This window comes from Cebidichthys violaceus, unplaced genomic scaffold (assembly GCF_023349555.1).
Source record: "Cebidichthys violaceus isolate CVI_PGR_0920_01 unplaced genomic scaffold, fCebVio1.0.p SCAF_14, whole genome shotgun sequence".
NCBI lineage: Eukaryota > Metazoa > Chordata > Actinopteri > Perciformes > Stichaeidae > Cebidichthys > Cebidichthys violaceus.
Window position 1 is genome coordinate 8,480,983 of NW_027176307.1, and position 26,036 is coordinate 8,507,018.

The 26,036-nt window shown below is 42.9% G+C and overlaps 1 protein-coding gene across 5 annotated transcripts in view; it reads right to left on the minus strand.

Moving 5' to 3' along the window:
• Positions 1-26,036, minus strand: part of cdc42bpab (CDC42 binding protein kinase alpha (DMPK-like) b) — a 74,855-nt gene that overhangs the window by 6,065 nt on the left and 42,754 nt on the right. For 2 of the 5 annotated variants that reach the window (XM_068708685.1, XM_068708681.1), the window contains exons 6-40: positions 22,611-22,704; positions 21,660-21,860; positions 21,297-21,435; positions 20,884-20,993; positions 20,633-20,712; positions 19,188-19,366; positions 18,973-19,095; positions 18,617-18,750; positions 17,527-17,648; positions 17,278-17,398; positions 16,943-17,053; positions 16,346-16,593; positions 16,199-16,213; positions 14,844-14,949; positions 12,186-12,310; positions 10,522-10,627; positions 10,143-10,291; positions 9,918-10,009; positions 9,332-9,408; positions 7,461-7,499; positions 6,740-6,859; positions 5,846-5,929; positions 5,614-5,719; positions 5,207-5,343; positions 4,773-4,912; positions 3,937-4,018; positions 3,598-3,817; positions 3,212-3,274; positions 2,782-3,035; positions 2,539-2,663; positions 2,220-2,434; positions 2,040-2,137; positions 1,224-1,308; positions 752-875; positions 203-320 (exon numbers count right to left, since the gene is read on the minus strand). In XM_068708685.1, coding sequence (XP_068564786.1) covers positions 203-320; positions 752-875; positions 1,224-1,308; positions 2,040-2,137; positions 2,220-2,434; positions 2,539-2,663; positions 2,782-3,035; positions 3,212-3,274; positions 3,598-3,817; positions 3,937-4,018; positions 4,773-4,912; positions 5,207-5,343; positions 5,614-5,719; positions 5,846-5,929; positions 6,740-6,859; positions 7,461-7,499; positions 9,332-9,408; positions 9,918-10,009; positions 10,143-10,291; positions 10,522-10,627; positions 12,186-12,310; positions 14,844-14,949; positions 16,199-16,213; positions 16,346-16,593; positions 16,943-17,053; positions 17,278-17,398; positions 17,527-17,648; positions 18,617-18,750; positions 18,973-19,095; positions 19,188-19,366; positions 20,633-20,712; positions 20,884-20,993; positions 21,297-21,435; positions 21,660-21,860; positions 22,611-22,704 — 4,342 coding nt within the window. The remainder of the gene's footprint in view (positions 1-202; positions 321-751; positions 876-1,223; positions 1,309-2,039; positions 2,138-2,219; positions 2,435-2,538; positions 2,664-2,781; positions 3,036-3,211; positions 3,275-3,597; positions 3,818-3,936; positions 4,019-4,772; positions 4,913-5,206; positions 5,344-5,613; positions 5,720-5,845; positions 5,930-6,739; positions 6,860-7,460; positions 7,500-9,331; positions 9,409-9,917; positions 10,010-10,142; positions 10,292-10,521; positions 10,628-12,185; positions 12,311-14,843; positions 14,950-16,198; positions 16,214-16,345; positions 16,594-16,942; positions 17,054-17,277; positions 17,399-17,526; positions 17,649-18,616; positions 18,751-18,972; positions 19,096-19,187; positions 19,367-20,632; positions 20,713-20,883; positions 20,994-21,296; positions 21,436-21,659; positions 21,861-22,610; positions 22,705-26,036) is intronic. The other 3 variants (XM_068708686.1, XM_068708680.1, XM_068708684.1) reach the window with 2 other exon arrangements.

The window sequence follows — 26,036 nt, forward strand, 5'->3', positions numbered from 1 at the left end:
GGGGGGCTACAAAAGCCGGTCTACAAACACACACATTTCAAACAGTCCCACTGTGTTTACATATGTACCTCTATGTTTGTGTGCTCCAGTCTGCTAAACAAGTCTTTAAGAACAATGTGTGTGCACCTGTATGTACTTATGCAAGTGTGTGTGTGTGTGTGTGTGTGTGTGTGCATATGTATAAATATATGTGTGAGTGTACCATGGGCAAGTCTTTAAGAATCTGGATCCCGTCTCCTGGTCCCATGTGGGCCACGTGGTTGAAGTTGGTGGGGTTAGAGATCAGCTTGTTCCTCATCTCTGGATCTCGCAGCATTTCTCTGGAAACGCAAACAAAAGATAAGTCGAGACACACAGAGGTTCAGAGTTAGTTGTGTGTGTTTTTTTTTTTACTGCTGTGGAACATCTACAACATATAATAATGGTTTCGGTTCCCCTACATGCTCTTCATTGAGAAGGCATGTCTATTTGATGACTTAAGCGTTGAAAATGATTGTTTCTACTGCGATGAGCTCGCACATTTTATTAGCTATCCTCCAGTCTTAAAACATAGTGAAGAAATCAGTGGTGCCATTTCTGTTACCAACTGGTCCATGGATATGCAATAAAAAGGTTATTAACTTCTACATGGCAACACACAGAGGATGCACAAGAGGCTGAGACTTAAACTGGTGGTGGGATTGCAAAAGCAGAGACAAATCTCTGGTGATGCAGAGAAAGTATAAATGTGCCTCATCCCGCAGGTACCGACCTCCTCTGCTGAAGCCGCTCTTCCTCCGGCACCCTGAAGGAGAAGCGTCTCTTGTTGTTCATGCTGCGCACCATCTGCTTCCTGCTGTTGTCTGACGTCTCCGGGACGACCAGCTCATCGCCCTCTGGAAGAGCGCAACAAAGCCGCAGACATGTTTACGCCAACGACTACAAAGTGATGCAAATGTGCTTCTGTGGTTTAGAGTGGCATGTCAAACCTTCTGCTGTTACTCAAGCTGCTTTTGTTGTACAGAACATGTTATACAAGGAGCAGATGAAGGGTTAAACAGTGAGAAAATAGTTGAGGAGCCCATCCGCTCACAGTGACAACTGCAGCTACATCTCCTGTTGGAGCCGATTGTAGAAGCAACAGCCTGATAAAAACCCTCGACTCCACAATGGAATCCATCTTTCAGTAGAATTGACTGTCATCCTTGACATTTTTGTAGTTTTTAGGCGTGTGGTGTTCTTACCGGCCATCTTGTTTCTAAAGTAGATGAGCCGGACTGTTTCCAGTCCCAGCAGGTTCAGAGAGCCGTCAATGTTCAGGGGTCGCACCTGAAGGGGAAGTAGAGAAATCTATCAATCCTCCACAACTGCTTTATGATCAGTACTGATCGGTTTCATTCAAGAAATGCACTGTTCATCTATCAATATGGCAGGGCGGCAATCAGAAGAATAAGAGCGGTTGCTATGTTGACAGTGGCAAATAGGATTCATTCATCTAATCCACCAGGTGGAGCCAGAGATGCATCCAGGTGTCTCAATGAATCAGCACCATAGATGGACTGTGTATAAGAAGTGGACAAAGTCACCGTGACATCAGGGGACTACGGTTTAGAAACAATGAGTTTTGCTTTTGAGCCGTCACCATCTTGTGTTTCTGTAACCAGAAGTGACACGAGAGAGTGGAGCTAAGTATAACCGAACGCTGAATAAGACATTTAGAGACGACAAAAAGCTAAAGCATCCCCTGCTTTATGGTCTGTTTGGCTCTAAATGGACCATAATTTACTAAATGAACATCATGCTGTATTGGAGAAGACTTGAAACTATAGATTGAGACCATAAACTCATGTTTACAATGTTTACTGAGGTAATAAATCAAGAGAGAAGTAGAGTCATTTTCTCATAGACTTCTATACAACCAGAGGAGTCGCCCCCTGATAGTCAGGAGAGAGAATGCAGCTTTAAGACACCACAGCGTTGGCTTCACTTTTCAGACCTGGAGGCTGCCCCCTTCTTTAGTCATGTCATATTCACAACAGAACAAAGTCCACAGCACCGACCTTCTTGAGAGGGATGGTCTGAATCCACTCCATGGTGTTGACATCAAACACATCGACGGCGTTCTCGCTGTACACCGACAGGTAGGGGGCGTTGTAGCCTGGACAAAAGGAAAAGTAATTTTGTTCAGAATGCCTCTTCATTCCATCACCATGTAACTGAACATGATTCCCTGCACTCACAGGCAGAGTTGGGAACAGCTGGCCACATCAGCTCCTGCTGACGTGACCTGCGGCCCTGGGAGTCCACGTATACTCCGATGGAGCTGAAGCACAGCAGCAGCTCCTTGCTGGAGATCTCCACAGCACAGAGGGCCTCCAGGTTCTGCTGGGGGATGAAGGCCAGGGTGTGGTCCTCGTGGTGGAGCAGGTTGACAGGGGACATGTCTCCATGGACACTGTGGAGGTCAGTGGAGTCAGATTCAACAACAAAAACAGACATTAGAACCATTAAAGTAACATCTCCACTGTGTCTAGATCTGTCCGTGAACCGGTAGAGTACCTGTAGCGGGTGAAGCCAGACTGGTAGCCCACATAGAGACGCTCAGTGAGCAGACCCATCCACTGAACGGGCCCCGGGGCCTGCACCTCTCGTAGTCGACGGTGACGTCCTTTACTCTTATTCACCTGGAGTTTTTACAGCAGAAAGTGATATGAATTAGATAAACAAAAAGCTAAATAACACAGCACTTAAGTTAGCGAGAAAGAAAGAATTATTCAGAGAAGCCAGTCTGTGTTTTCTGACCTCGTAGCATATGATTTGTCTCTTCATGGCCACGCACAGGCAGGTGAGCGAGCCGTTGCGGACGGGGCCGGAGACAACACTCTGGCAGCCCTTTGTCTCGGCCAGCTTGTAGGACTCTGTCTCACGGCCGTCCAAGGCCTGCGTGGGGAAGAGACGGACGTGACGGTTCCTGCCGGAGATCACCGCCAGCAACTGCTCCTGGAGAATCAGGTCGATGTGGTGCACCTTCTTGTTGTCCCCCACCCGGATTATTTCTGAGGACGGAGTGCATAAAGAAGTGGGGATGAAGGAGGGAGATAAAAGAGGAACAGAAGCAGGCGGTTTTGGGAGTGACATGAACACACAGCAACACATTTAAAACAGCAACAGGAGGAGGGGGACAAAACAAGTGAAGGAGGACACAGAACAGATCCTTGAGAGTGGATCTTACCATCTTTGGTGACATGGATGACAAATAGGCCTTCCTCGTTGCCCAGGGCGACACGCTCGTGATCTGAGGGCAAAGCAAATGAAGCAGGCGTCCGTTTCAGTGCCAGTACGGAGACAGAAAAAGGCATTCTGTGCAGAAAAGGTTCCAATCTGCTAGTTTCTATTTTCACAACACAATGAAAACCAAACGCAACAAGAAACTAATTGGTTCTCTGTAAAGAAAATAGCTCTACCTGGAACAACTACACCCATCTGCAAACACACAAAGAAAAAGCTGTCTACTGTTGAGATAATTACTGCATAGAAACCAGACAGAATGTACATCTGGGATCCTGATCAGCAGGGACATATCATGTTTTCTTGTAGCACTGAGTGTTGAAGGCCCACCGATGATAGCAGCAGACTGTGTTGTCTTGATGAGCGGCAGGGTGCTGTCGTAAGCCTCCTTGGGGACGTAGACGAAGCGCTCCTTGAGCTTGTTCTTCTTGAGGATGCGGTGGAGCTCGTTGAGGAGGCCCACCCATTTGTTCCTCTCCTGATCGCTGTCGGCCAGGATCAGGATGGAGGGCTTGTGGTTGCTGGAGTGGGAGAGCTGGGACGCCGTCACCTGAGGAGAGAAGAGGCGACAGGTCACATTATGTGTTGAATAGTATTTCAGAATTCCATGGGATTCAGATTATTTTGAAACTTTTGGTTGCTAAAAACAAAGCAATGAAGAAAACTTACTCTGAATATACACGGGATATCTTTGCGGCTGGCGTGGATGACATCAGAGGCCAGGACAGAACTGACTGAAAACTCTTCATCCCTGGATGACAGGAATGAGATCAAAGGTTAGACATCCAGACCTAGAGCTGCCGTGATTGGTCGATTATTCTACCTCAGAATCCATCGCCCATCCTTTTGATGACAATTAAAGCCTCTGGGGGCAACGGTCAATATTTCTGTGGTTCCGGTGAAGCCAGCAGTTATCCGCCTAAGAATTTATCTTCCTTGCACTTTGCACACCATTGTTTACGGTCCAGTGAAGACGCGAAAATGTAGTCGGGAGTTGAGAGACGATTGTTTCATGTTTCAATGCAGATAATGTTTTAGTTAATGAAATGCTGAATCATCGTCAAGACGATAGCCAAAGTGTCCCCAGATTGCATTTCAGCCAATGCGGTCCGCCTCTTTAACTCTCCACACGGACTGTTTACCTGCAGTCAACCAAAGCCCACTCAAACGTGATTGGTGGATGCTACTCACACTACAAATGGACTGCAAACAGAAACCAGAACGCTTCCAAAACCAAAATCTTGCCAACAGATTCTACATTCATATAAAGATATGTTTGTAGAGATTAATTAATACATTAAATGATCGACAGAAAATTAATCTGCAACTATTTGATAATCTATTGAGTCATTTTTCAAGCAAAAATGCCAAACATCTTCTAGTTTCAGCTTCTGAACTTAGCTTTTGTCTTTGTCACATTTATCAGCTAAACCAAACCACCAAACTATCTTGGACAGAATAGAGAATTCATTAATGACTAAGAAGAGTTTCCACACTTCTCCTACCTCATATCAATGACTTGGCTGACTACTACACTTGGTTGCGTGGCTTTTCCTTCTCCCAGTTCGTAGAGGAACAGTTTGAAGTCACACACCACAGCCATCGCTCTCTGCCAACCCTTCTTCACTCCTGTTGGTTTGGGCACCTAGGACAGACACAGAGACATGTGTGAGTGAAATAACATGGACCTACATCGAAGCTTGTAGCAAAAATACCTTCTAGAGAGCTAGAAATGCAAAGGTGACAATTCAGATTGAATTCCCGCATCTGCACTCTGAGTGTGAGCCATCATGGTCCGGTAAGACACCTCAAATCCAAGTGTAACCAAAAGCTACAGCTCATGTTAACATTTGTGTGGATTTGGGAAAAAAGCAGGGAGACTGAATGTTCAATCTTGAAGTAACTATCTGGGGCCATAGACAACCAGGGCCTGACTCACCCTGACGTGGCCTTCATACGCAGTACCAATACCCCTCTGAGGGTCGATACCCAGCGGGCCCTTGGTCTGGTCCTGGGGAACGGGACACACAGCCGGAGCCTTGTCCGCACAGGTTACATGGCAGGAGAAGTTACACACTGGACAAGGAGAGAGACGGAGACAAGATGAGGACAAATGAGGTGTTTAACTGGTCATGTATCAGATTTTAAAATCAATGGAAAAAGGCGAGCTAGCTTTGTAGTTTTAATCTTTAAATTGGGAATTGGTTGAACTTTAACATGAGAATAATCATTGAGGTAAAATATTATGCAGGTTTTGGGTGTGTTATAGAGATTTAATGGTGTCTACGGGTTAAATCAGAGTTGGCAGGACAGTTTAAATCACAGTTTTGATATTCCTGTCCTTACCTTCACAGGTGCAGCCTTGCCGTATGAGCCCCACCATGAGGGAAGTGCACTGGTTACACTTAGTGGGAGTGCTGAATGACTTCACCACAAACTGATGTGCTTTGGGCTGTGGGGTGCATGAAGAAATGAGCATGATCGAGCAAGAGACACAATCAGTGGTTATTAACAACATATGAAGTCAGGTGTGGAAAAGTTCAACAATGAAGTGTGAGCCTACAGAACAACGTCTGACCTTGGGAGAGGAGCGTCCAATGCTGCCGTACCCTCCTGAGCGCATGGTGGGGGTCTGGACTGTGCGAGGAGGATGGTCTATCAACTGCACCATAGAACACACAAAAACACGCAGCAGTGAAATGCTGTACCTCGGCTGTGTATCAATGTATGGGTGACATTAAACGTGAATACTGGTGTTCTAGGCCAAAGCTTCCCAAGAAACAAAATGCTAGAACAAGACCTTCTGTGAAGTCAGAGCTAAGGATGGAGGTGATGAAGTTAGAGCTGGCAATAAATTGCACCACGGTGCACAGATTTGGAGATCAAAATTTCTCTTCAGTTTCCAACAGGCTCTTATTAGCAGAATATTAGCAATGATGGATATTCTCATCCATACAGCTCAACTAGCTTTAGGTCGACTGCAAGTCATACATCTGCTCCTACAAGCACCACGAGTCCCAATTAGTACACTGGTATTGACTTGCAGCACCATAGTCACCAACAGTGTGAGAACAGACTGACGTCTCCTGCTGGCCTCAATGCTCTCCTTCTTTTCATTGCACGGCTCACATTTCTCTATAATTGAGTTACTTGTAATTCACACGGGCTGACCTATTTGACAAATTTGGTATTGTGAGATGCTGAGTCACACTTTCAGCTGTTTGAGTTGGTATGAAGAATACTTGGACATATTTTTTTTTTTCTTCCTCCACATGCCAGACATACAGATCTGCCATGTTTAGAGAGAGAACTATACCAGTCTTATAATCTTCATTATTCCAATGCACATCCTCTAAATCACACCTAACTGGGGATAGGATAGGTTAGGATAGGGAATTATACCAGACATCTTCTACATGTTGCTGGTAGGATACCAGCCTCAATACAATAACAGACTGAGGGATTGTCTGACCTCTATGGGCTCCATATCACTAGCCATGGAGGGTGACCGCGAGCGGGACTTAAGGTGGGACTTGGGGTCATCTTCCCTGGATGGAGTGTTGGAGGGGGTGAAGTTATCAATAGAGTCCACCTGAGGAGAGAGAGGCAGGATGGAGGACACGGGGAAAGTGAGAAGGAAATGGAAAGGAGACAGAGTGATAATTTAACAAAACAAACCAGAGAACAATATGCTACATTCATGCTTAGAGAGAAGTAGCGGGTGCCATAATACACAAATGGAAGACAGTATACACACATATTGTGGTCAATATATGTCATCATATTCACTGGACTTTAAAAGCCACAAAGGAAAACCAGCACAACTTTATTGCACCCCATGTATTGTACCACACGGGAACACACCATAGCCCAGGGACCATGCCAATTTGAGACACCACAAGCATACACCATACACCATGCATGGCCATTCACAAAGCTAAACTGAACACACCAACACCAATGCACACAGGCAGCACAAAAAGGAATACCTCAATAAAACATGGAAGATCCGACACATTTGCCACACACACACACACAAATATTAAAATATATTTCTCAGAACCCATGCCATGCAATCAGACGGCCACAGTAAACATACACAGGAGATCCACACACAAATCAAACATCAATGTGACGAGACAGCACATTTAGAAGGGCTCAATGAAATCACAGAGCGCAGTGATGGTGCTTACGCGTCTGCCTTTGCTAGATGGGCCAACGGATGGCGAGCGCTTCAGTGGCAGGAGAGGCAGAGACAGAGAGATGAGTGAATATTAGAAAGGCTGTCTAACAGAGCTGAAAACACAGTTAAACAGACTGAGGGAGAAACATGAAAATGGTAATATAAGCCTGTATTACATCAGTTCAGTGGTTCCCGACCGCTTGTTTTATAACCAACAGACGTTTAGCTAACTATTTCACCCATTTATCTATTACTTTTAGCTAACTATTTCACCCATTTATCCATTACTTTTAGCTAACTATTTCACCCATTTATCCATTACTTTTAGCTAACTATTTCACCCATTTATCCATTACTTTTAGCTATTTCACCCATTTATCCACTACTTTTAGCTAACTATTTCACCCATTTATCCATTACTTTTAGCTAACTATTTCACCCATTTATCCACTACTTTTAGCTAACTATTTCACCCATTTATCCATTACGTTTAGCTAACTATTTCACCCATTTATCCATTACTTTTAGCTAAATATTTCAACCATTTATCCATTACTTTTAGCTAAATATTTCACCCATTTATCCATTACTTTTAGCTAACTATTTCACCCATTTATCCATTACTTTTAGCTAACTATTTCACCCATTTATCCATTACTTTTAGCTAAATATTTCACCCATTTATCTGACTCTGATTTGATTGATTGATTGATTGGCAGCTTACTTAAATTTACTTAAGATCACACTAATTTGTGATTTCTTTTTGTTTATTTGTCTCCACAACAAAAATTGTAGATGCATTTCTTTAATTAAATCACAATTTCTATATATTTTAGTTGAGTTAGTTTAGTTCAGATGAGTTAATTAGTTGCAACATGCTCCCTGGCAATTGCTCAAGTACAACCTGGGGAACAGTTCAGGAATCACTGCATTAGACTACTGTATGTCCACCAGAGTTGAGACGAGGACAGAGGCTGGAGAGGGTGGATGGGTGTAAATGGAAAAAATACACATGGTGATGGGAAGTGAGCTGGAAAAGCAAACATGGAACACAGCGACAACTCAAGTTCTCTTTCTGGCTACAAAAATGATAAAACAAGAGAGGAAGGGGTTTAAGGATTTAGAAAATGTACATAGTGGTTCTGCTCAACACACGTTCTAGCGCCAGAAAGTTAATGTAGAGCCATTCAACTAGCCCACTGGCCAACTAGCAAGCAACAGAATAAAATGGCAGCAGACTGTAAAAAAAACACACAATCTTAACAAGTATAAACACTAGAAGCAAATTAATTAATGTGCATTAGAAGCACATTAATTAATCTCATTGCATGTATTTTGTATTTGTAATAAAAAAAATAAGATTTAGAACTTGTTAAAATGGAAGGACTGACAGTTTTTGCAGTGGTCCTGCTCTCAGTTGCAGAAGCACAAACTCACAAGACACAATATGGATACAGAGACCTACCCTGTCTTTCGTCTTTCTCTGCTAATAAAATTCTCAGAGTCCTACAGCATACAGCTACTGCTACACACACACACGGACCTCTGTCTAATCAAGAGAAACTTACGTCTTCCCAAAACTCAATTAAAGAAGATGAGGATGAGGAATAAGAGTCCTGATGTACCAGAGAATGAAGCAAGGAAACAACCAAAAAGATAGAACAAAAATAAAGATCTCAAGAACTTCATGTGAACAAAAAAACAAACATAAAAGCATGAAGAAAAAGCACAGATATAATTTTATTTGCTGCAGATTTATGAGATTTATGATTTTCAAGTTGTTCATGATCATAGATTTCAAATCTTTAATTGCAGACAGATTTAGGGTTGCTCACATATTTAAATCAGCCTCTGTTAGGATTTTTTGTCCTGAATACTTACATCAAACTGGTCTAGCGCTGAGGTGGGGGCGTTGAGAAAAGCCAAGAAGGAATTCTGGGAATCCTGGTGCTTGACACCTACAGGCACAGAACAAATAACACAAACGTGGTGGTTAAGTACGTGATATTAAGACATCAAAGGGTGACTTAAACAAAATGAGTCACAGGACCATTCCTCAGATGTGGGGGGTGTTTCATATGACCTTAGTAACAATACATTTCATGTACATAGCACATGGTTGTATTTCTAAAATAGGGCTGCTGACGCAAAACCCTCTAATTTGGGTCCCTGGTGTAGTTATCCCTCTTTTTACAGAAAATCTCTCATGAAAGGTTCACAGTGTGCCGTGTCCATTCAACCGTCAATATAACGTATCATCCCATATATTTTCAAAGACCACTGTATTTGAAAAATGTATTAAATACAATAGCAAGGATATGTTTTTGTCTGCATCAATGGGCCATTAGCACTTTAAGGGCCACAGTGAAAATTATAAATATATACATTAACACATTAGCCACGTCATTCTTTGTGCATTATGGTGACCAGGAAACAGAGATGTCGTTTGATATATTTTCAGTTGTACCTCTTCGTAGCCGCAGCTCCTCCGTCTCTTTCTTCAGCCTGTCGATCTCGGCCAGCAGCTCCTGGTTTTTACTCTCCACATCCTGCAGTTTACTGGTGGTTCACAGACAATAATGAGCCACATGCTATCCAGACTTCCATAAAGATTGTTTTCCTTAAGAAACAAACAACAAAACTAATGTTTTTAATAATTCATGTTTTCACTGTTGTTACGAAGTATCCATACCATTCTGTGGACATGTTGTTGGCCTTGACCTTGTTCAATTCATCCTGGATGCCCTGCTTGGCTCTGATCTCAGCGTCTAAGGCAGATTGCAGCTCCAGACGGGCCGACATGTCCAGCTTGGCGAAGCGCCGCATCTTCCACGGCATGTCCTGGAACACAGAGGAAAGAAAGTTAGTAAATGAAAAAGAAACGGTGAAAGATGGAAGGAGAAGTGAGAGAAGAGGAGTACAGGAGGAGGACATTCATCAACCTTATCTTAATTACAGCCTGCATCTAAATAATACAGAGGATTACCGTAGTTTGAGACTGTGTGTGTGTGTGTGTGTGTGTGTGTGTGTGTGTGTGTGTGTGTGTGTGTGTGTGTGTGTGTGTGTTTCACCGTGGCTCTCGCTCCCAGGCTGGTGTTTCTCAGTCCCTCCAGCTCTTCTGTCATCTTAGTGGCCAGAGCCTGCAGGTAGCCCCGAGCATCCTTCTCATCACTCACCCTGCAGAAAACACACACACGCATGAATACACATATTTGCATTACTATACTACTATACAGGCAAAGACATTCCAAAGACATACTTTCACACATAACCATTAATACTGAAGGCCTGAAAAAAGAACCTCATAACTGTTCAGACTGTTTAAAATAGGGCTGCAACAACAAATCGATAAAATCGATTATTAAAAGCGATTATTAAAAGCGTTGGCAACAAATTTCATTATCGATTTGTTGTGCTGCGCGATTATTACGCCACTTAATAAGTCGCGGAGATGTTTGAGTATAAAAAAGTTGAGTTGAGCGTGGAGCAGAGCGGAGGTAGAGGAAAGACCATCGGAGAAACCCGTAACGTTGTTCTGAAACACATGGCGGAGGCAGAGAAATCAGTACGACCTAAGTCATCCAAGGTGTGGGAGCATTTCACACTAAATAAATTGAAAAGGTGTGTTAATTGCAAGATATGCAAAAGAAACATGGCACGGGAGAACCACGGCAATGATTCAGCACCTAAAACTTAAACATGTTGGAGTCCTTGATGAGGAGGAAGAGTTCAACAGCAGGATAAGTCACTACAGAATCCTACTGTTGTTCCGTTTTGAAGTGAGGAACGTAACGTCCCTCCAGTAGCTCTCCTGGTGCTGCTGTTTACTCGTTATCCAGCTTGACAAGCATGGCAAGTTAGCGTTAGCTCGTTAATAACAGTAGTAAAGCAGAGGTGGTATAGTTTGCAAGACTAAAGACACGTTTTTATTCACTCGCCTTTTCCTCGCCGAATCATTGATTAATCAAAAAAATAATCAACAAATTAATCGATTATTAAAATAATCGTTAGTTGCAGCCCTAGTTTAAAATGCCACGATAAGAGGACTACGTATAATATTCCACCCACTAACTTATCCTGTTTCCCAGTTAGTCCACTGCAGCAGCACAGCTCCTCCACCAGGGGGCAACATGCAACACTAAATTCTTAAAAAAATGCATTCCAGACTCAGCATTTGTATGTGCATGCTTGGAATGTGAGCGTGTGCATTGGTGTATGTGTGTATCTGCGTCTGAATGGATGTATCATGTGAGTGTGTGTGTGTGTGTGTGTGTGATTGTGCAGTATGTGTGCTATGTGAGGACTGCAGGGTTTGTCCAACAGAGGGAAGCCGAGCAGCTGGTGAGGTGTCAGTTGCAATGGGAAGTGATCTGAGAGGAAGGGAGGGTCAAGTAGCACTAAGATCTTTGGAGGCATGTGAGAAATGCTGCAGTTATACTGAATGGAGGTACCCAATACCCTACTAAACAGCATGGGAGTGAGTGTGTGTGTGTGTGTGTGTGTGTGTGTGTGTGTGTGTGTGTGTGTGTGTGTGTGTGTGTGTGTGTGTGTGTGTGTGTGTGTGTGTGTCTGACTGAATATAGCTGTGTTTCAGCTTATGCTCAAGCATTAATGGGAAAGTATGAGCCTCAGCAAGTATTGTGGACATTGGAGAAAGTCTTTCCAAGTGTGTGTGTGTGTGTGTGTGTGTGTGTGTGTGTGTGTGTGTGTGTGTGTGTTTATGCGTGCGTCTCACCATTGGATGATTTCCGTGATCTGGGCCTCCCAGTGAGCTACACTCTCCTTTTTGTCAGCCAGCTCCCTCATCTCGTCCTCCAGCTGCCTGTTGGAGCCGCTCACCTTCTCAAACATGCTGGTCAGCTGAGGGGAAAACGCACATACACACGAGTAATGAAAACAGATCATATTCAACATCATACTAAAAAGCGTAGAGCCGTAAAGCTGTCACTAGGAACTGTGACACAGCTGCTAAATGGATTCATTCATATAATATAAATAGACATTACATCACAGGAGCGTACTACTGTGTAATGAGTGTAACAGGTGTCGTTGCTGCGTGACTACAAGCGGAGGTGCTCAGCCTTGAACGTGATGACTGGTTCAATATGGAGGATGAATCATTGTATTGTTGAAGGTTATGACAGTTGTTAGGATTTAATTCCCAGGTGCTCAAAGCCTTCGAGTCGCTGTAATGAACACAAACATGGTACGGAAATAAATATTTGCTTTTTTGGCATGTGCTGTAAAGTAGGAGCCCACTAAATGACATAATGCTGCATTCCAAAACAGACTCCCAGTAATGATGCTAATAGAAACAGAGACACCACACCTCGTCAGAAACACAACGGGCCTCATGCAAGAAGCCCCCACGCCAACAGATCCGTTCTTAAATAGCTTATACGAGTGATTTAGGAAAACTTTCACCAACTTCTTGGTATTTTGTAATATTTTCTCAAGTGGGAACACATGTCATGTGCAGTAAGTCTGCTGTTAACCAAGACGGAGATGTTTAATAATGGTTTGTTTATTTTATTTTATATATATATATATATATATATATATATATATATATATATATATATATATATATATATATATATATATATACACATACATACATACATATACACACTTCGCTATTAATTTCAAGGGGGCAGCTGTTGCACGGTGGGTAGAGCGGGTTGACCTTTAATCCCAATGCTGCTGGTGCGCCCGGCACCTCCTCGCATGACGAGAAGTCCTTGAAGAGGCACACTCGTACAAAAACATTGGAGAAATATTCTTGCATAAGGTCCAATGTACTTCATGGTTTGAAATACATGAAATCACTGAAGGTGGATTTGATTTATATCTGCTAATTTATTAACAACATCTGTCACACAATAAATCAAGGATATCTTGACTTATTTGGTCTGTTGGTTTTGGAGTTTGAATTGTATCAAAATGGCACGCTAGTCAGTGGATCATGTTTCAAAATGAGGCTCTAATGCCCAGATGTGAAGGAGTATCACACAGATGTCTGCACAGGTTTGGAAATGACCATCAGACACCAGGAAATCCTAGTGAATCATGGCTGTAGCTGTTAAGCTAGCCGTTTCTGCCAGCTACTTTAGCACAATGGGAAAAAAAAAATACAACGGGCCTCATGCAAGACGCACTTAATACCAACTAAGTGGCAGCTCAGTCACATGAGTCATGTAGACAGGGTCTGCCTTTCTTCACCGGGGGAAAACATTTGACTGGAGAACTATAATACATTTAGTTTTGTTTAAATATATAACCGACATGAGCTCAAATAAAAATTCATAAAACGTAAAAAATATTTTGAAGCGTGATGTACATGATGGCTTGCCAATTTTAGTCTTGAAGATTTTCTACTAATATTTTACGGGCAGGTTTGTGGAGTTTGGTGGATCTGAATTGAAAGACTCGTAAGAGCAAACAAAGATTTAGAATGAGAACGCAGAAAGAGGAGCTTATCTAAAGCTCCTGTTCATTTCTAAACACGCAGTAAAAAGTGTCTCATGTCTGTCTGAACTGCTACAGCAGAGCTCGACTTTCTGCATTATTACTCCACATCCATCACCAATTTGAAATTGTCAACAGTGAAAATTAAACTGCAGAGGTTTCCCCGCTCTGAAAACATGCACGTAAAGACATTATGGATTGCAGCCTGATTTTGCTACTAAGCAAACAGAGTTGAGATTCAGTGCCTGCTTTGAAAGATAAGACGAGTCAAACAATAATATTTCCTCACTCTCCAAATGTATTCAAGGACTGTTTTGTACAGAGAAGCAAATCATACAGACACATCTAATCTGTGCTAATCTGATTTCTTAAGCTTTTATAAATATCATTTTTCAGAATGTGAAATAACAGAATAATACATTAAATATGTAGCGTGACGTGCGCTTTCATTCTGGTGACAGCCACATCCATACTGGCTCTATTTCATCCAGATATTTTCCATTTTATCAGCTGCAGACTTTAAAAACAACACTGACATTTTATTCCATAAGTCAAAATGCCTCCCACTCATAAGACATTGTGTAAATTCGGAGCCTTCTTGAACTTCCAAGAGCTAATTCCAAAGTCAATAGAGAGAAATCCAGAGAGTCATTCCATCTGAATGTGCAGGAAGCTGCAGAGTGCTTTTATGGGGGATATTGAACGGTGATTTCTTTGGCATAGCTGAGAGAGAGGAATGTGATGAAAGGGTTTGAGCCGGGTTACTTGGGGTTAGGGAACTGTATTTTTTTTTTTTTTTTTTTTTTTTTTTTTTTTTATGTGTGTGTGTGTGGTAGAGAGATAAGAGAGATAAACAGACCTCTACGAAGCTTTTAACCTGAGTGATTTTTGTTTTACTTTGTGTGCATGTAAACAAATATCTTACCTTATCCAGTTCACTGGACAGCTTCTTGTTTTCGTCAGTGAGCAGGACTCTCTCCCTCTCGTACTTCTGCTTGTACTCGGTCTCAAACTCCTCCCGCTCGCTTTGGCTGGAGGAAGCACACATGCCGAATGTTAAGCTTGTGACACTGTGAAAAACTTCAATGTTTTACCTGGCAGTAACTAAAAACTGCAAATTCCATCTCGACTTTGTCAATATAACACAAATACTACCTCAATATTTGTTAAAAAATGGGATTTTTAATTCATGGGACGATTTTTTTGCCATCCATCCTCCTCCTCCAAAATTCATATGCAGGTCTGTCAACAGTCACTCTACATTAAACTTACAAACATCAAATGAAAACTACCAATCTCTCAGTTTGCATGCCTCTACCTTTGTTGGTGTGTGGGCCTCAGACTCCACACATGTCTTTTAAGACCTAAATCAAAGGCTTGGTGCCAAAACCAGGTCACCATTATTCAGCCCAAACACATTAATGCAGTGAGAATCTGATACGGCGGTGTGTTTTAAAAACGAATTAGAAAGCAGTGAGAATAATATGTCAGTAACACCAGGCAGGGAAGTTAGGCTACAGGTCACAAAAACAAAGCTCCAAAGCTTTCTCCTCAATAACAAGATCTTATTAAATGTGATTAATCCAGCGGTTTTCAACACAGGATCAGGTGCCCCTGAGTACCAGGGGGTCTGCAGCAGAAAAATAAGTTACTCATTTTCATTTCTTGCTATTTTAATATCCGAGTTGGCACATTTTTCTACTTATCCAACCATTTTCACCCTCACGTCACCATTCACATCTACACTTAAAGTCACAATAAGATATATAAGTTGCCATGGTGTTATTCAGAGATGAACCCAAGAGTTACGTAAATATGTAAAATGACAATGTATCATCTCGACAGCACTGTTACTGCCTCACTTGGATATTTGCTTTCAACTTCAGCTTCATGGCTCAGGATGTGACCCACTGAGGTAAACATCAACAGCTCTCATTCAAGGCTTGATAAGAGAACTGTTCTAAAAGAAATGGTGATAAGATCACTTCTATCAGCAACCAGTTCATCGGTAGACGGCTTCTCTAAAACAGTAGAAATCTTCTTGGAAACGGCACTCTTGATTTAATGCACCTCCTGAGAAACAGCGGTCAATATGGAGAGTTGAAAATATTTGAAAACCCTTGCAAGGAGGTTATCTGCATCAGGATGTATTCTCTGGTTAAGGGCAGCATGACTATTAGAGTCTAATAATATTATAATCAAATATAACTATTCAGAAGAAACAGCACTTCACAGCTATTACACATTAAAACCAGACAGGGACTTTTTGGTGGTAATTACCTCACGCAATCATCACTGGAAAAGACAATAAAGGAAAAATAACGTCATGACAGCCGAGATATTGGACTCCACTAAACCAGAAATACAGAAGTAAAAAAACAAAAACATGTGCTTTGATCGGATGAAGAAACAGAAAGAAAAGAGCACCTCTCACGGCGAGTCTTGTCCAGCTTGTCTTTGAGCATCAGGATCTCTTTCTGCAGGGCCAGGTGTTGGCCCTCGGCATCCCGCAGCTCCTTGCGCAGGGCCTTCTGCTCGGTGCCGTGCTGCGCCTCCCTGCGAGCCAAATCCTCCTCGTACAGGACCGTCTTCTTCTCCAGGTCGCCCCGCAGGCGGCCCACCTCCTGGGTCTGGTCCGCCGAAGCCGGGCCGGCAGAGGACCCGGCCTGCTTCACCTGGGTGGTGGGGAGATAGAGAAAAATGGAGGGGGTCGGGTGAGATGAAGATAAGTAAAGTATGGAGAAAGGAGCGTGGAAGGGATCAATAAGACTCTTTGTGTCACTACAGAGCCAATCTCAGAACCCATCAACCATCGGTCTGATGACAGATAAGCTTCAGGGGGCAAGGGGAAACCAGAAGCTCCAGACACTACATGCGAGTACTGAATCTCTTTATAGAGATTAGCACAGACCAAACACACAGCTGTCTAAAAGGCTGCTGGTCTGAAGTGTTATCTTTTAAGGCTGCACAGAGGCTCCGTAGACGGACAGGTTGGTGTTCAGCTGTGTTTGTTTGCACACTTACCTTCAGCCCTTCCAGCTCCTCCTCCAGCTGTCGGCTGTACTGCTCGTTACGCTCCCTCAGCTTCCTCTCCTTCTGAGCCTCCGCCGCCTGCTCCTCCGCCTGCACCTCCATCTGATTCGAGCAGAAAAACTTTGATTTGGAGGCAAGCATAGACGATACACCATTTCCCATTCTACAGCCACTGCGACATTGTTTCTAATCTATTGTCTAAATATTCATGGAGATCTGTAAATATTTCTACAATACACAGAAGGCAGTAGAAGCTTGAATTGTGCACCAACCAGTGGATGGAGACAGAACAGGGTGTGCTAGCAACCACGGGGAGACTACTCTACCTCCTTCTTGGCCCTCTCGGCCTTCCGCACCTCAAGGCGGAGAGCCTCGACCTTCTGACCATGGCTCTCCATCTCTTCCTCCTTGTCGCGCAGCTGGCGAGCCAGGCGCTGCTTCACCGACCTGGGAGAAAGGTTCAGTCAAAGGTGAGGGAAAAACGGAGAAACTCTGAGCAAGTAGTATATGACTAGACTAACAAATTGGGCATTCAAGTCCTTGTTTTGGGAAATGGTCTGGAGCGGTGATCCTACCTGAGGTCTGTGAGTCTTTCGTTAAGCTCAGAAAACTCCTGCATGGCCAGTTTCCTCTGGCTGTGGGCTTCCTTCAGCTCTTTGGACTGAGACTTCAGCTTCTCATTGGCCTCCAGAAGATCCTGGCCAGAAAAAAGGAAGATGTAAATACACATTCAGATTCTTACAGTGACTTCTAGGACATTTAATCAAAAATGGTTTCTTTTAAAGTGCTCAAGTGAAGAAAAGTGTTTTTCTTTATTAAAATAAAGTACTGTAATAAACATACTGTAAGTAACCTCAAACAATCAAACACACACTTTCATGGAATTATCGTCATGTCTTACAACTATAGCAAAGTAAAGACGTTCTGAGATTCTTTTCTTCCAGATACTTGAACTTGGTATTGTGTATCAGCCGATTCGCAATCTGAAACCAGTGTTTTAAAACAGGTCGTCATTCCCTCTAACATCTATTTTACATTCCTGTGAAAACGTGTCCTTGACAAAAACTACATTTTAAAATATTACATTTGAACACATCTTGATAATGTTGTAGTTTAACTTTGCCCAGTAGTTATTTCTTACAGAACAGGGCTTGAACGCATCATACTGTAACACACTGCAACCTCTGTTAACAGCTGTTAGTTCCATTATTTAGCTGAGCAAGACTGTGCTGCCCGCCGGCTGCTAACAGTTAACGTTAAGTAGCTAGACTTGTTCACAATGTATGAGGGAAAAATAGGGTGCATGAGAGGGTTTAACTACAGGTGTGTAGTACTGGTTCCACATGTACAGTAGCATCACTCAGGATGTACGGATCGGGTCGCCAGTGACGTGTCGCATAAATGAGCTGATAAATGATAATATCAGAGCATAGATTCATAGATTAGGCTGTATCGGATGCCTTTTAGTTACTGGTATTGGTACAATTCTCCAAAAAAAGTAAAAAAAAAAAAAAAGAAAATACTACTGAAGTATTTTTTGAAGTATTGTTGTACCTAGAGACCAAGTGCTACATTTTTGTTACTATAGATAATATGGGCACAGTGTTTAAATTAATATACAGAAAATACAAAACCCATGCACAGACAGAACAAGGCTGGTTCTACCTTGTGCATGTCATCCTTCTCCTGTGCGACGCTCTTCATCCGTCTCTCCAGAGTCTTGGCGTGTTTCGATGAGTCCTCCAGGTCTCTGCGAGCCAGCGACACGTCCTCCAGCTGCTTCTCAAGCTGGCCCGAGTCTGACACACATGCAAACGTAATGAAACATTACATTAACTTGTAACAGAATTTGAATGTGGCTGTGTTAGTTTGTTTCCAAGGTTTACAAATACTCCAAAGTTCTGTTTAGAGTTTTATTAATCTCAAACTCTGGTGGAAACAATGTTCCTTTCGGTTGGCTGGTGTATGAAAAGATTTACAGGGCTGAACTAAATATTAACAAAAAAAAGAAACATCCTGACCAGCAATCTGCTTCTTGAGGATGTCGATCTCACTCTTCAGACTCCTGATCTCCACCTCCTTGTTGGCGCTGGGAGGGCCCTCTCCTGTTGGGTGCTGCAGGGCCTGCACCGTCTGAGTCGCCTCTGCAACCGGTCAGGTAGGAGGTATAAGTTTTGTGCTTTGCTATACTCTCTCAGCCTCAATTTGCAAAGACGAGCCGTTTCGTCAGCCTCACCTTGCAGTTTGCGGCACAGCTCCACTTTCTCCTGCTCCAGGCGGCGGATCCTCCTCTCATAGGCCTCTGTGGCCAGGCTGTCCTCCAGGCTGCGCTGGACATCCAGGTCCAACTGGTCCTGACCCGCCTTATCCGACTCTCCCGCCAGCTGTCGCAGGCAAGACCGGTCGGATAGGGAACTACAGGGGAGGAGGACGGGGAAAAGGTGCAGGAGGCATGAGAACCGTACCGGTGGATGAAACGAGTGGGGATAAATGAGCATAATGTGGTTTTAACAGTGTAAGAACATTCAATATGAAAGATAAGGGAGGGAAAGAGACCGGAGGGAAACAGCAGGAGAGGGGCAACAAGAAAGAGAAGCGGATGACAAGAGATAGAGATGTAGAGGATGTTGAGTCATGGAGGAAGGGGGAGAGGAATGACATAAAGGAAGATGTGAGAGAGAAAGAGAGACAGAGTGGGGCAAAGAGGAGAGAGAGAAAGAGGGGAAAAGGCCGTTATCACCGAGCCTTGAAGAGATAAGAGGGTAAGTGGTGGGTTTGTTGCTTTCTCACGGGTAGCCTTCAGTGTGAACACCACCTTATTAGGGAGGGAGGCTACTTCAGCACTCCTACACCTCTTTAGACGGATGAGGAGCAGGCTGACCATTTCGAATGGCCAATTACATTTTATGATAGATTGTGACAAGATGCCACGCCTCTATTTATTTAAAGGGGAGACCCTACAGGTGAATATGGTCAAACTTCTAACTAAAAGATAGTACCATGAAACTTTACAGAGGAAATTTAGGATATTTGTTAGTAGCATTACATAAAGCAAAAAATACTGTCAACAGACATAAAAAATCTATTTTCTCCATGTTTTTAGTAAAAACATGTTGTATAAATCAGGCTATGACTAATATATGAGCAAACCCTTGCGTGTGTATGTGTGTGCTGCTGAAGTGGAGATTTCTGGTCTTTACAAGATGAACTAACAGATATCACCATGAAACTTCCCCAGTTGATTACTTACATTGAGAATATTATTTTGTTTGTATTACAGGTTTTCTGAAATGTTATGTTTACATATGCAAATGAGGCATTATCCAATGGTAACTTTTGGTGAATTTCAGAAAAGTCTAACGACACAAATAGACAACGTATTAAAATAAACACCTAGATGTGTATTTGGGATGTTTTCCTTCCACTAATCTTAAAGAAGACTATTTCTATGGAAACAAAATAGCCCAAAATCTCTAAACTGACCAGTGCATGAAAAACTATGTTTGTGCCTTTGTCAATGACTCTCCCCTTAAGTATTTAACAATGATCATCTGTTCACTAAAGACCCACTAATTATATTCATGAAGTGTGAAGGATGACTTCCCCAAAAAAAGACACCAAGTCTAAATTTAGGGAGGGGTTAAAAATAACCCTTTATATATAATCTGTTTTGGCACTTACCATTTACTGGTGTAGGTGAAGCCCACAAAGGGCAGGTGGTGGCCAGAGAAGGCAGTGTGAGAGGGAGGGGGCATGGTCTCCTGAAAGATTATTAGAAAACATGAGAGAGAAGTGAGACTTTTAATTCTAAAAAAAATATATATATATATATATATATACATATATACACATACACACACACACACACACACACACACACACACACACACACACACACACGATAATGAACAATATGAATACAACCCCCTCACCGAGTTCTTCAGGCAGTCATCATCCACATCAAAGTTGGAGGTATCGGTGGGACTGCTGACCTCTGGGATGTAGGGGGCCTCGCACGTCAGAACGTTTTCCCAATCAATGCCTGAACAACATAACGCACATTATCACAAGAAAATAGAACAAAGGACAATAATGGTGCCAACAATAAATTATGTACAAGATGCTAATGCTAATAACGAGTATAGCATAATATAAGACTGGTAGAAAGAATAGTAGGAGAAAATTAAATTAGGCTATTTTGAAAATAATTTAATAAATGACTGAGGTACCAAATAAGCTAACACTTATAGATAAAAAATAAATTAGAGATGCATATTTATATTTGAAAAAGAAACAACACTCAGATCAGGGAACACATGGGAACATTTATGACGTTAGACTGTACCAATGAAGAAGGGGTGGTGCTTGAAGTCCTCAATGCCATTCTGGCCCAATCGGTGCTCTCGACTGCAAATGAGTCTGCGGACTAGATCCTTGGCGTCCTCCGACACGTCTGTTATCTGCTGTGGGAACTGGAAGCGCTCCTGTGCCAGACGGGATGATGTGCATTAGAGGCAGCAGAGATCTGACTTGGTTCTTCTAGCCTTCACATTTCTAGACAGGGTGCCTCTATCCATGCACAGTCACTGGTCACTTTGTTTCTACTTTATGCTCAGAAACTCCTTTACTGCAGCATCGATATGCCATGGCAATGTATTAGCATGTCATTTACACCTACAGAGAAGCAGAATCAACTGTACGAGCTCACCTTGTGGTTCATGATCTTCCCATAGGTCTCCACCAGGGACTCTGCGTAGAAAGGAGTCTCCCCGTACAGCATTTCATACATGCAGACGCCCAGGGACCACCAGTCGCACTCAGGTCCATACTTGCCTTTCCCATCCTCCATGGCCTGGAGGATTTCTGGGGAGATGTAGTCGGGAGTCCCCACCGCCACGGAGGACTGGACCTGGAAGAGTGGACAAAGGCAAGAGTCAAGACCTGATCCTAAAAATCGTATATACGAAGATGCAAGAAACTTCAGTGTCCAGGTTCAGCACGCTAATGAAAGTAATGATGAGCTACAGGCTGAAGTCTAGGAAGCCTGCGAGATGAATACAACCGCTGCACCAAACAGCCAAACAAAGAGCGTATGGAGCTCTCAGACCTCCACTACAGGATGATGGCCCATGTCTACACACTGTTTTAAGAACTCTGTTTTTCATTTTATCAAAGCAATTTTTAGAATGCACATTTGATGCTGAATCTGGAATTAAAATCAAAGCAGTTTCATCATGAATTCTCACAAAAGTGCCACAGTGGAAGAGAAAAGGCAGATGTTGGCCTCGTCTCTCTTAGTATTCAGATTCAAAGCTTCAATCTAGACGTTTTAGTCCGAGACGAAGCGTCCAACAAGCCCTACATTTATTTTTCCAAATGATCACATAACCTCATCACTACGTTAACATCGGAGGGACATACTGAGGCACTTCTCTGATCATCCATTTCATCCTGTCGTTATGTAACACCTGAGGGGAACATTTTTTCTCTCTGTCTGAATCATAAACTGCAGGCACAGCCAAGCAGCTGAACCACACACTCCTCCTGGGAGACCCCCGGGGGATGACGAGGAGGTCAGTAAAGCTCTGGTTTGTTTGCTTTGGACCAGAGGAGGAGGCATCAGCAGCAGTGTGGTTTAAAAAAAAAAAAAAAAACGTACCGTCCCGTCCTCCATGAGCTTGAGGCAGGAGCCGAAGTCGGCCAGGCGGATGTGGCCGTTCATATCCAGCAGAATGTTGTCGGGCTTAATGTCCCTGAAGGAAGGAGAGAAAAAGAAGGGAGAAGACAAAGTGAGCAAGTGAGTCCTCAGAGTAGAATGAGGAAGATGAGGAAAACCACTTCAAAACAACACCAATAGGACATTCCAGACACACACAAGCCCGGTCTCATACCACCACATCAATTATCAAACTAAATTACATGACCTGGGGAAATTTGACTGTCTCAACCTGCCTGTAAAGCTAGCGTGTGATAATTCATATGTAGTTATGATTCAATTAAGTGTAATTTCCCCCCCCTGCCCATTTATCAGCGGCGTGACAAGTCTAAATTGACCACAGGAAAGAATCAACACTGGAAAATGTTGTGGGAATTAGCAGTGCACAAAGTGTGTGTGTGCGCACAGTAACAGCTTTTAAAAAACACACAGAAACACTCACTCCGTTTGAGGAAATATGTGACGCACAAACACACTCCCACTCACTAAAGACAGACCCTGTGTCCTAAACAGACACACTCCCCAGTCCACTTCTCCTTCAATGTTTGTGTTTGTGAACAGAGAGCGTCTGAGGGGGGGACGACACACACACACACACACACACACACACACACACACACACACACACACACACACACACACACACACACACCACATTCTTTCACAGATGTGCACACAGCGGCCACTGTAGATCTCCCTCAACCTGCATCTGCTCTGCATTACTACTGCTGATGACGGGTGTATAATGTAGGTACAGACGTGGCTTGCCTCCAGCTGGTAGGCTGCATTGCTACGTCAGGTTTTCTGTCCAGCTGCACCATCTCAATATACTATTTAACCAGCAAACTAGGTAAGTAGTCCGTTATCTGAATAGCTGATGATTATTCTTCAAGAGAGATTAGTCCAAGAAGTGGCTCTGTGTTAGTTATGTATTATTTGCAACATTATGAAACATTTGTTTACTTCCTGTAAGTAGCCATCGCCATGGTAACTTCTCTTTCTATTAGCAACAAACTGTTAGGAACATATCCTAAAGGGAATAAGGTGCTGATGTAGATCTCTGGTCTAGTCTGCTCTCGGTGTCCATGGTGGGGGTTCTCAGCTTGTGCTACTTGAATCAAAAAATTGTTTAGTTTGCTTCTGTTTTATCTGTGGTTTAAATCCATGTTATATTTGTTAAATCATACTAAATGGCCCCAATGATCGCTGGCCTGGACTGGTATGAAACAGAGACGTCACTGTGTCCCACCATCGTGGCTAAATATAGACTCTGTCCTTGCCTGACCATTCCACTGAGTCCCCCTGAGGGCAGACCCTGTCCAGCCCCGTGTCTGAGGCCCTCTTATCAACAGAGAACCACGACACGGCTCAATACACAAGGTATGGAGGAGGGCACATAGACACTCTGTAGAGTAGTGTCAAAAGCACACACACACACACACACACACACACACACACACACACACACACACACACACACACTTTATGTCCCAGGACACAGAAGTGAGCTGCTGCTATTTCTGTGCCGTAATGTGAGCATGACTCTGCTTAAAATAATAAACCTGATGCCCAACACAAGCCCCCCCCCCCCCCCCCCCCCCACACACACACACACACACACACACACACACACACACACACTTTGCGTCTGACTCACACACACCGACTATACCAATATCAATACTAATCACAAGTGGATGAAATAGAAAAGAAAGAAAAAGTTTTCTTCAAGAATTCAAGGGAAACAGAATAACACGGGGTCATTCTGTGGGTTAGGTATTCCTTTAAAGCTCATGAAATTCACACATTCTGATTGGAGTTTTCCTTAAACTCTTCTTAACTACTCACTAAATACATGAGACAATCACAAGAGCCTGGGAGAGGTTATTTTCCTGTAAAAGAGTGAGCAGACAAGAATTGTCTTTGATGTTTCTGTCTTCAGCTAGAGACCTCTTGAAAGCCAGATGTGAAGGCCCTGTCATTTTCCAGCAGTGTTAATAGTCTCATCTCAGGGGCCGGCTTAGATATCACTGTAGATACGCCGCTATATCACCAACCTATAAAACCGCCCACATAATTAAAGGAATATGTGCACATATATGACTTGTGTAGACTCATAAAAGTCGGGCTCCAAAACTATTGACACTTATTTTTCCCAAATCACTGCTTGCATCATGGGTTACTTTTTAAAGATCTTGACTGCTCACAGATGACTTCCAGATTAGACATCGCTTTCCAAAGCAGATACTGTAAATAGCATTTTATATGGCGACCACACACAGTGCACGAGTGCATACATTCACGCTAAGGACCTGGAGTATGAACTTGACGGGACGTACGCTCACCGTCATACTATCAGAGAGACATTAGAGTGTGAAGACAGAGGACTGTTCTGAGAATGTTATCTTGGTTTCTACACTACGCTTTCTACACATAATGGAGGGCTTGGGACACACACTGGGGCATTCTCGCTGGGGGAAAAAATAGTTGCAATAGTCTAATGCGGTAAACAGAACCTTTGGAACATGTTCAGCCTTTAGAAGAGCTGTCCACTCGGTCTCATTAAATGCAAACAATAAGTTAAAGGTGCCCTGTGGAGTATCTGACCTCTTGCAGTGCTATGATTTTATGAGAGGGTCTCTGTTTTTGGTGTTCTTGTGTGTGTGCACGCAGACGAATATGCACACGTAATATTCTGCTGGTGACGCAAAATACAATGACCCACAGGTGGCGGTAATGTGCCAAAAAAACGGGCCAACGCACCAGAAGAGGTGAGAAGACAGCCAGCAAGTAAGCATCATGAACGCAGGTTTCAATATTTTTAGTAGCTTGGCTTTGAAAAAGTTTTATGAGGACAAAGGCCAGTCGGCAGGTTAAATAATTGCTTTTAACGCACTCTATCTTGTGGGTCGTTTGATGTTGCTGCTTATTTCACTACGGGTGCTAGTGTTGTATCTGTAGTGTTCTTATGTGTTGGATTTTATCCAATGTTATTTTATTTGTTTTATGCTTTTAGGATTATTTCATGGGTATGGATATAATCGCTTTTGTTTCATGCATCATGTGTTTTATGAGTGAGGGGCTTTACAAGTTGTCTCTTTCTCTGTCTTTGTTTAAGTGAGCTCACTAAGATCAATCTTACATTTTTACAACTGTATTTATTTAAATACTTTCTGATAAGACTACAAACTTTACTACATACTTTAAAGCTGAAGGCCCCATGTTTTCAAAACAGTATAACGTGCACATCTTCTATAAATAGACCATCTTCCATCGCAATTCATAGCCAGCGCAGAGCCGGTACCGAGTCTGTTGGGTTACAAAGGCTAAAATAAACACAGAGGACTTGATCATTTCATTTTTCCATTT